This window comes from Antennarius striatus, chromosome 6 (genome assembly GCF_040054535.1).
Source record: "Antennarius striatus isolate MH-2024 chromosome 6, ASM4005453v1, whole genome shotgun sequence".
Classification (NCBI taxonomy): Eukaryota; Metazoa; Chordata; class Actinopteri; order Lophiiformes; family Antennariidae; genus Antennarius; species Antennarius striatus.
The window spans coordinates 17,572,774-17,583,151 of NC_090781.1; the positions used below are offsets into that span (position 1 = coordinate 17,572,774).

Here is a 10,378-nt window from a genome sequence, read left to right on the forward strand (position 1 = left end):
CTATCACCACCCCCAGCCTCCTCTGAGCTCCCTCTATCAACACCTAACCTAAAATTGGTGACCTTAAACGGAAAATAAGTTTATAATACACATCACTGGATAAATATTAGCATTTAATTTATTTATTCCATTTTCCTTTTTTTTTTTCTTTCACGATGGCAGTTGAGGCACGGCCTCACCTGCCTCTCCTGACCGCACGTCACTGCTAAAAAGGTATAAAAGTGGAAAAATTCTTCAGCTTCTAAACTGCAACCATTCGCTCGTTTTTTCATGTATTTACAGCCTATCACCGCCAGAGGGAGACATTACACCAGGAATTACTGATGTGCCATAGAAGAAGAACTGATTTAGGGATATGTAGTTTTCGTCTATCTATCTATCTATCTATCTATCTATCTATCTATCTATCTGTCTGTCTGTCTGTCTGTCTGTCTGTCTGTCTGTCTGTCTGTCTGTCTGTCTGTCTGTCTGTCTGTCTGTCTGTCTGTCTGTCTGTCTGTCTGTCTGTCTGTCTGTCTGTCTGTCTGTCTGTCTGTCGTTCTTATACTACGTGATCTCCTGTTCCGCTGCTTGATGACGTGAAGGAGGCGGAGCCTCATCGGGAATACACACACGCTCTACTTCCTCCATGTACGCACACACACACACACACACACACACACACACACACACACACACACACACACACACACACACACACACACACACACACACACACACACACTAATAGACTTAACGGTACCGATCCGGTGTTCCCGGAGAGTCAGAGCCGGGACCTGCTGTGGCAGCGGCGCCACCGGACTCCCGTCAGGAACCAGGTACCCGGAACTCAGGACCCCTCCGTCCGAACCCCGGGCCCCCCTCACCCTCCACCTGACTCCGACCGCCGGGCGTGAGGCTCAGCTCACAACACTTGTCGACTTGTCCCCACCGGACCGAGACGGACGGGACGGAACTCTGTTCATGTGAGTCAACTTCCTGCTGGGTAGACTGGCGGTGGTTAAAATAAACATAAACACCCCATAACCGCTTATAACGCGACTTCTGGGGTTTATGTTTATTTTGAATTAAATGGTGACATCGTTGATTGTAAATGTTCAGTCTGTTACCCGGTAACACACCGGTGTCACCCCCGCCCCACGCCTGTGGTGAGACTCCGGGGCGTGGAGCTCCTTTACAAACCGGTGCGTTTACATTTGTTTTGCTCCTTGTTGAGAGATTCACCCACTGGAGGTGAACACGGCCCGCGGGCCATGTTCGGCCCGATGGTTCCGACATTTCGGCTCCTTACCTGAACCCTGCCAGCTTCTAAATTAACAGAAGCAGAATTTTAATCTGATTCGGGACAGAGCTGAGGAGTAACGCGTTGACATCTGATGAACAATTTAAAAAAACAAAAAAAAAAACAAGATGCATTTGTTCAGATGGAAAACTATCGATCAATCTGGTAATCAGATTACCGACAATCAGTTTGAGGAGTCTGCAGTGATCAGCAGAAATACAGATGAAGAATCATCATCATCATCATCATCATCATCATCATCATCATCATCATCATCAATCATACAAGGCGTTTGACTCAGAGCTTAAGTCATGATTATTCATTGGAGGTTGATCGTCATTGATTATCAGAAAAATAAGATGTGATTCAGTTACTAGAATATAAAAAAAAACCACTTTTGACATTTAACCCCCCTCCCCCAGAATATAGGAGACTATTCTGAATGAAGGCGACTATGTCAATTTTCTTCCCATTCACTTATATCACTTATTGATCACCTCCGATAATAACACAAGAGTTCAATAAAACAAAGGAACACAAGTGATCAGGTGAAGAATGAACAGCAACCTTAAGGTTGTGATTGTCCATCCGTCTCCTGCAACGATCGGATAATCGTGGCCTCTGCTGATTTAGCTTTGCTGCTGCAGCACTTGTACGCAGCAAAGAGGGCGAGAGACCCCGAAGCACACAGGAACAGAGAGAGAGAGAGAGAGGAAGAGGAGGAGGAGACACCAGAATGTGAAGAGAAGACGGAGCGATCAAACAGACTTTGAACACACTCTTTACACCAACTTATAGTTACAGATCCAGAGGAGGATTCTGGTCCTGAACTCTAACTGAGTTCTTTCTTATTATGGGATGTAAGCATGACAAGTTAGATTGTCTTTGTCTTTATTGTTACGATTCAAAATAAAGAAATGTCTGTCTGTTTGCAGGGCGGGTTTCATCTCCACCCACCTTGTTCTCATCATTGTCGTCATAGCGACAGCATCCATCAGTGAATCTGTCGGCTACTCTCCAGGTAGGTGACACCCCTTCATCCCAGTTGGGTGTATTCATGTGTCTGATGTGGACATGAAATTCTTCACGTTGACGCTTTTAACTGCAGAGGTAAAAAATCTTCCTCTGCAGAGGCGGGGTTAATGAAAGGTGAAGCTCTTGCCCCTCGGGACGAGGAATGGATGTTCCAGAGAGGACGGTCATCTGTAACGCTGTCTCAGATTATGGGGGTGTAGAGGGGGGAGGACAGCGGGAGGTCGTTATGCAGGAGGATGGATGGAAGGGAACGGGAGAGGAGTAGATACTGGAGGGGAGGGTGACTTGATTCATTATAGGTGAAAGAAAAGATTAAGTAGAATTCCTTTGGGGGAACCGAGGTGTCCCACCAATAGCCAGAAGGCGCTGCAGTACCAGGACTGACCACTAGGACACAACGAACTGGTCTCACAAGGTGGTAAAGTGTTTTTTTGTGACCAGTGGGGGAGTCGGAGCCTGTGTGTGTGTGTGTGTGTGTGTGTGTGTGTGTGTGTGTGTGTGTGTGTGTGTGTGTGTGTGTGTGTGTGTGTGTGTGTGTGTGTGTGTGTGTGTGTGTAATTGACCTGTCTGCTTCTCCCACACTCAGAATTTGTCTTTCTATTAAAACCTTCCTCAACAACCATCCATCTACGCAAATACCTTCAGCCTCATGGCTACTCACACACAGGCACACACACACACACACACACACACACACACACACACACACACACACACACACACACACACACACACACACACAGGCACACACACAAAGCTTTTCTAAAATAAATGAGAATGTGTTCCTGCTTTGATTGATTGAGTGTTTGGAGTCAATGCTGAATGCAATTGTCACAGTTCTTGTGAGTTCTTCCTGAAGTCTTTAGATCCTACATTACCCATGAGTCTCAGCAGGTCTCAGGAGGACCCCATTAAACGTTTCTGTAGAGATAAATTTAGTATTTTTATTGTAACGTGATTATTACAATTGCTGTTGCGCTAACCTGTGGATTGTGCCCGCCCTCCCCCCAGGGATCAGGTGCTATGAATGGGGGGAGTCCAGAAAAGAGGAGGTGTCTGTGCTGGAGGGGGAGGTCGGCTGGCTGTCCTGTCCTCTTTTCTCTCATCCCTCCGTTTACAACTACACCTCCGCCCAGCTGACTGGACACAGCCTGGTGTGGTACCACACCCCCGAGAGCGACAACCTGGAGCAGCCAATCAGGTTCAGGTAAAACCTCACAGTGGCCAATCACACAGTACCATCGCTGGCTCCTAACTCCACCACATTCAACCATTGTTAGCGGTTACCATAGCAACACAGGAAGCCATACTTTCGTTGTGAAACTCAAGCTAGCTCTGCTGCTGAAGGATGAGGATGGATTCATTGAAGTCGTCTCTAATCCCCCTTCTGGGGGGTTGGATGTTGATTTGGAGGTGAGCAGCTGGATTAGCGTCTGATTTCCTGTCTTGTCTGCAGCTCCCGTCTCACCAGAGCCAGAGACAGACTGTGGCTGCTGCCGGCTGTTGCCGATGATGCTGGACACTACATTTGTATGCTATGGTAAGAAATTACACAATTATGTTAAATTATGTTAAATATTATAGATTTAATCCCAAGAAGAGAGGTTGTCACATTAAGAGCCAGAATGGGATTTGGCAGAACACAAACTTGATTATGTCCAGTTGTTCTTTTAAGCCACTCTGTTGTAGATCCGTCACTCGTTTGTGTATCATTTAAAACGCTGCTGTCCAACAAAAAAGAAGAAGATCCAGTGTGAACCCTTTAAACTGGATCTACTCCAAACCTTAATGCTTCTGTCTTTGGGACAATGTCCAGTTCTACTCTGACAGTGACCTGGACTCTTGACTCTTAAAACAGTATTTCAGCGATGTTGGCAACTGAAGTCTTTTTGCTGCTTCTGTCCAGCAGGGCTTAAGAATTTAAAAGATCAGCTGTAGCCGATTCCTGCTAACAGACTCAAACAGAAACTCTTTGGTGGAGATAACAAAGAGCTGAGCGGCAGAGCCTTCAGATTAGATCAGCTTCGATCCGCCATCTCACACATAATCAGTTTAAGAGGCTCTTAGAGCGACTGAAAGACGTGGCGCTGCTCGCCTCTCCCAGGATCGCCAAAAACGGACACTCGCAAGTTGGCGGCGCTCCAGGTCTCCATGTAATACGACCACTTTGTCTCCAGAGACGAGGTCTGAGGTTCCAGCTTTAGATCACTCAGCTTTTATTTGTAAAGAGCTTAATCACATCAACACATGATTCATCCTTCTTTTTTTTTTTTTAAACTTTCCTGTGTGGTCCTGTGCGTCGCATCCTGTTACCTGTGTCTGGTCTTTTTTTACTATTGCACTGGAAACACTCCGGTTGATTATGCCTTGAAAGTTTTGGAAATGTAGGCTGAACCTGGTTTCCTGTCATTGAATTCTTTTTCTTTGGTGTCTGCAGCCTCGTTGAAGATCATATGTTAAATGGACTGGTCCTATACGCCGCCTTACTGTTCCAATACTGTTATCATTATCCAATAAGAGTGCTTCAGGATGTGATGCTATGTCCTGGTGTTTTTTTCATGCCTCTGCTTTGCAGCAACACGTCGACCTGCCATAACTCCACCATGCGGCTGAAGGTGCAGCGGCGGAACGAGGTCAACCGGGTTGCCGACTGCGAGCCTCCAGTTGCCGTGGCAGCGAGGCATGAGATCATCCCTCTGCAGGAGGGGAAGGCGCTGGAGTGTCCAGACCTGAACGATGCTGCAAAGATGGCCGACAGCACGCCAAGAGTCACCTGGTTCTTTGTGAACCTGAAAACAAAGGTAATGCGTGTTGAGGTTCAGAATATGTTTAGCTATAAAAATGTTACCTTGCATAGCGTTTTCAAAATTAAAAGCCAGAATAGCATCCAGTGCCTGGTCCACTACAGTTCTACGCGTCAGGCTAAGTCTTACCAAACCCATCTCTGTTTCCAGCGGTGTAAACGGTATCCATTCTGGAAGGAGGATCGGGAGCAGGTGGGAACCAAGCTCCACATTCATCTCATGGAGGATGGATACCAGGGGTTGTATTACTGTACGGTCCACTTCCAGAGCAGAGGCAACGCTCTCAACTTCACCAGGAGAATCAACGTCACCGCCGTCTGTAAGTCATCCTGCTTACAAATTTCTGCAAATGTACAGACATGAATCGATATACGTGTTGGAGGTTGACTCTGTTTTATTCATTAGATCCGTCAACGATATCCAAACTACCTACCCTCCTCAACCCGTCCAATGAGCAGGTGTTCAGAGTCAGACAAGGTAGGTTCACTGCATGAAAGAGTATTTTAAAACACCGGTCAGCCATTCAGTTATACAGTATAAATCACTATAAAAGCTCACAAAGGGACAGTTCTAGTTTACTTCCTTTACACACTGAAAGGATCGGAATACTTCTTTGGACCTACAACAAGCGTTTCATCTTCCCGTCTCCACCTGGCGTCGGGACTCCTGGAACATGAAGCTGCTCCGGCTGTGATGGAACAGCTGCCCATCCTCTGCCAACAACCTCTTTTAAATTGAATTTCCTGAGAGCAGCTCCCGCGTTCACAGAGTTAATTATCCATAGCGTTTGTGGATGCAGCAGGAGCTCATCCCATAAAACACGACAGGCCGTTGGCGGCATGTGTGGACAAACCTGCCGTCAAACGGAGCTTTGCTTGTGTAAAGCTAAAATTACTGAACGATAAAATCTGGCAGCATGAGCTCACTGTTTTATTGTACATTAATGTCATTTAAAGACTTTTGGAAAATTAAGCATCCGATGATCAGTAAGCAATCAGAGAGAAAAAAACAGAAAAGTTGCCTTCAGTTTATCCATGATTTAAAAGGCAAACGTTTGGACCTTTATGTGATTGTGTTTTCGTCGCTCAGGCTCAGAGGAGCATCTGGTCTGCAAAGGTCGGTTCCCCTTTCTGAACTCCTCCTGGGCGATCTGGTGGACGGTTGATGGGAAGAAGCTGGATGAATTTCATGACCATCGATTCTACAATATCAACAGGTGATTTGAGGTTGTATTACCTGAAAATAAGATTCATGTTAAAAAAATGTTTAGCCTCCAGTAAATCAGCCCAACAGTGTTCATTGTGAAAAATTAGAGGCTGACTTTTATTTTGAAAAACGCGGGACATGTGTTTCTTGCAGCCAGCTGAACTGCAACTTTGGAACCCGGACAGAGGTGAGCGTGCTGGTCATCAAGGACTTCCAGGCTGAAGACCTGAACAGAGAGTACAACTGCTCCGTGAGGAATGGGAGGGGGTTCAAAACCCGCCGGGCTCACCTTGAGGAGGAGGGTAAGGAGGGGGAGGAGGACGAAGAGGGGGGAGGAAGGTAGGGGGGTGGGGGTTGGCCGTCTGGTTTCAAACCAGCTTTAAAATCCAGACATGTAGAGGCACCCTCATGACACCCATCACTTTCGGATGAGAATCAGTTTCTCCTTTATTCTTGATAATGTTGATAATGGTGTGTTTAAGTCTGTCTGGAAGGATGGTCATGTTCTTCCTGCCGGAAGGCTTTTTATGTGACATCCATAAGATAGCTAAACTTTTATATCCCTTTAATATGTTCATGTCACATTTTTGTAAGAAGCAGAAACTTAATCTCCATCCTGCCTGAGTAACTTTTAGTTACTTCTTGGCACTGGAATCCTCTGACGTATTTGTTAGCATGGCGTTTAAAACGACACAGCAGTAAATTGGTTTTTCCTCTTCTTTCCTAAACATGCGGTGTGTTTCAGTGTCACTGCCCGTGGTGGAGCTCGGATGTGGCCTCGGCGTGACTCTGCTCCTCATGCTGCTCCTCTTCATCATTTACCACGTCTTCTGGCTGGAGCTCCTGCTGCTCTATCGCTCCTGGTTTGGCACCGACGAGCAGCAAACAGGTGAGGAGCAGCTCCTTTAATTTCACAATTTCACACCAAAGAAAGTCCCTTGATCGTACCACAGTGAATCTGTGACTCTGTGGGTGTTATCTGATTTATATGACTGAAAACAGGAAGTCATTGTGTGTGTGTGTGTGTGTGTGTGTGTGTGTGTGTGTGTGTGTGTGTGTGTGTGTGTGTGTGTGTGTGTTCAGACGATAAGACGTATGATGTCTACATCTCGTACGCGAGGAACAGCGAGGAGGAGCAATTTGTTCTGTCGACGCTGCGCAGCGTTCTGGAGAACGAGTTTGGTTACTCAGTGTGTATCTACGACAGAGACAGCCTACCAGGAGGGAGTGAGTACAGGGTGTAGTACTACAGAAACCAAAACAAAATCCATCCATCCATCCATCCATCCATCCATCCATCCATCCATCCATCCATCCATCCATCCATCCATCCATCCATCCATCCATCCATCCATCCATCCATCCATCCATCCATCCATCCATCCATCCATTCATTCATTCATTCATTCATTCATTCATCCATCCATCCATCCATCCATCCATCCATTAACCCTCCTCTCTCCCTGCAGCCATTACAGATGAGACTTTGAGTTTTGTGGCTCGTAGCCGGCGCCTCCTGGTGGTCATTAGCCCGGGCTACGCCTGTCAGGGCTCCCAGACCCTCCTGGAGCTGAAGGCTGGCATCGACAACATGGCACTAGGCGGGCACCTGCGGGTGATCCTCATCCAGTACAAGCCAATCAGGAGGCAGGGCTGGGTCAAAGAGCTGAGGAGGGCCCAGGTGGCCCTGGCAGTGGTCCGGTGGCAGGGGGACAAGTCCAAGGAGCTGACGTCCCACTTCTGGAAGAGGCTGCAGGTGGAGTTACCTATGAGGAGGGTAGGCGGTAGTGAGGGGGATACTAGCAGTAAGAACATACCCCTGTTGAGGCTGCAAAGTCACATCAGCACCACCTCCCAAGACCTGCAGAAGGTGGGGTTTAGTCCTGACGGAACTAAAGTCTTTAACACTCTTTCACCACAGAAAGTTGGATAGATGGATGGTTATGGAGAGAAAACTCATCGTCAGCTCCAGAGATGAAGAGTGACGGAACAATTAGAGAAAGATCTTGTGACTGTAACAAATTCAGTATTAAATGTCCGTTCATTGTCAGCATCAGCATCCATCACATTTCACCTGCATCACCAGTGGGTACTTGAGCCCCCTCCAGATAAAGAGGACTGTGGTGCTTTTAAGGAGATACAAAAGTCTGAACGTCTGTTATAAAAAAATCAGAGCATCATCTGCGTAGAAGGATCCACAGTCACAGACTTAAATTGTTACTAGGAGCAATGAGCAGCGAGAAGCATTTTAGTTATTGGTTTAAGATACAGCTTCTCACTTTCAAGCGTCATTGATCTTTTTAAAGGGTCCTTGTTTTCACGTTTGTAGAAATGAGAACTTTGCTGAATTTCTTTGTGTTTTAAAATCTTTAAGAAAAAAGTTTGTTAAAAAAGTTTGCTTTGTTATATGTTGATTCAGCAGTTTTCATCTGTTGTATAAAGTACATCATCTCACTGTCATTCATTTACATGTTTTCCGCATTTTCCATTTGCATAAATAATCATGAGTGCAATAAGAAATATTTCTGATATTTCCGTCGGTGAGTATTTTCCAGTTTATTTTACATTTTGAATTTTGTCTCATTTTAAAGTGTTTCATCTTTTCTCAGATATAATATTATTTTAAACGATCCAAAAATTTTTTTTCTCAGAATCTGAATATAACAGTGCGGCTTTGCAGAAACTTTTTATTCCGATGACGTGAGTTTAATGAACACGTCCAAATACGAAATATGTTCTGATTGGCTGATTTATGTTGAACAGCAAACACCCAGCCCATGAGTCTGGCTTCTGAAAACAGGGGTTTCCTCCTGAAGATTTAATGATCTGTATTGACTTCACAGTCTCTTCCTCTTTGATAGACCTATCAGAGGCTATACTTAAGTTGATGAGGCAGAGTCGTCGCATCCTCTTCATCCTCAGCCCTAACTTCCTGGTGGAAAAGAGCTTCTGCCTCCTGGAGTGTCGCCTGGGGCTCTACCTCCAACAGGGCCACCAGGCTGTGATTGTCACCATTATTTACCGCTCCATCAGCCAACTGTCCTGCGTGGAGGTCATTCAGCTCCGTCAGGTCGCTGCTGCCACCACTGTGACATGGCGAGGGAGCCGATCCGAACCACACGGGTCCCGCTTCTGGCAGAGGCTGAGGCTGGCTCTGCCTGTCCGGCCGCTGGCGATGGGCAGGAGGTTGATCGATAGCACATCGTCCCACTCAGACCTGGCCGCCATGGCGCTGCAAAGAACAGAGCTGGTCCAAAAAAGGAGTAAAAGAGTTGGAGCCAATCAAATCCACAGAAAGAGACAGGGTTCAACCAGTAACATCTGCAGAGAGCAACAAATTCCACCCAGAGGGAGTAGCAAATTAAAAAGAGGGAGTGGATATAAGGGGAAGGGGTCACAGCACAAAAGAAGCTGCTCAGGATGCTTCACTGGTCACGTGATGGGCGGGGCAGGGCGAACTCTACAAACAGAGATCATGCAGGAGTCCATTAACAGAAGAGACGCCCGCCATGAAGCAGACCCTGCCCAGAATCTCTGCTCCACCCACGTACGACCCAACCCTGTTCACATACCTGACTCCGCCCTCCCCACATCCCAGCAGATGCATACGATTAGTTCAACAACTGAGGAAAACTGATGTCAGCAGAAAAAGAGGAGGAGCTAATGGAAGTGCCATGGGCGCTATTCATTGTGGAGGACTGGCTTCCAATCAAGAGGCGGCATCTAATCAATAGGGGATAGGCCTGTGGGGCTGCCACGCCCATCAGGAGACAGTTGATGTAGTTCAGACATAAGGTGATTGGTTACGAAAGGGGTTGGACCAAAAGAGTGAGCCAATCAGAACTTAGCCTTTGCCATCTAAGAAAGTTGACATGCCTGGCTATCTGTGGGAATCAGACCAATTGGGTCCCTGATGAAGATGAAACTCAACTCAGCTTAACCTGTTCATGACTCATTTCGCATGTTCTTGATGATGTGTTCCTAAACAATGAATCCAGATGTCAGTTTTCATTTTTGAAAAAGAAATAAAACTGAAATAAATGTGAATCCA

At 46.4% G+C, this 10,378-nt stretch overlaps 1 protein-coding gene across 1 annotated transcript; it reads left to right on the forward strand.

The window, feature by feature from the left end:
* The first annotated feature begins 638 nt into the window (after positions 1 to 638).
* Positions 639 to 10,378, forward strand: il1rap (interleukin 1 receptor accessory protein). The gene is made up of 12 exons (XM_068318012.1): positions 639 to 965; positions 2,218 to 2,303; positions 3,329 to 3,524; positions 3,774 to 3,857; positions 4,893 to 5,118; positions 5,272 to 5,440; positions 5,527 to 5,598; positions 6,211 to 6,337; positions 6,481 to 6,629; positions 7,073 to 7,216; positions 7,411 to 7,554; positions 7,797 to 10,378. Coding segments are annotated over exons 1-12 (1,863 nt in total). The 5' UTR covers positions 639 to 963; the 3' UTR covers positions 8,261 to 10,378.

Excerpts from the sequence above, each read along its gene's own strand:
- il1rap (XM_068318012.1), top strand. Across the intron at positions 5,119-5,271 it reads TTGTGAACCTGAAAACAAAG|CGGTGTAAACGGTATCCATT; the intron begins GTAATGCGTGTT and ends CTCTGTTTCCAG. Across the intron at positions 7,555-7,796 it reads AGACAGCCTACCAGGAGGGA|CCATTACAGATGAGACTTTG; the intron begins GTGAGTACAGGG and ends CTCTCCCTGCAG.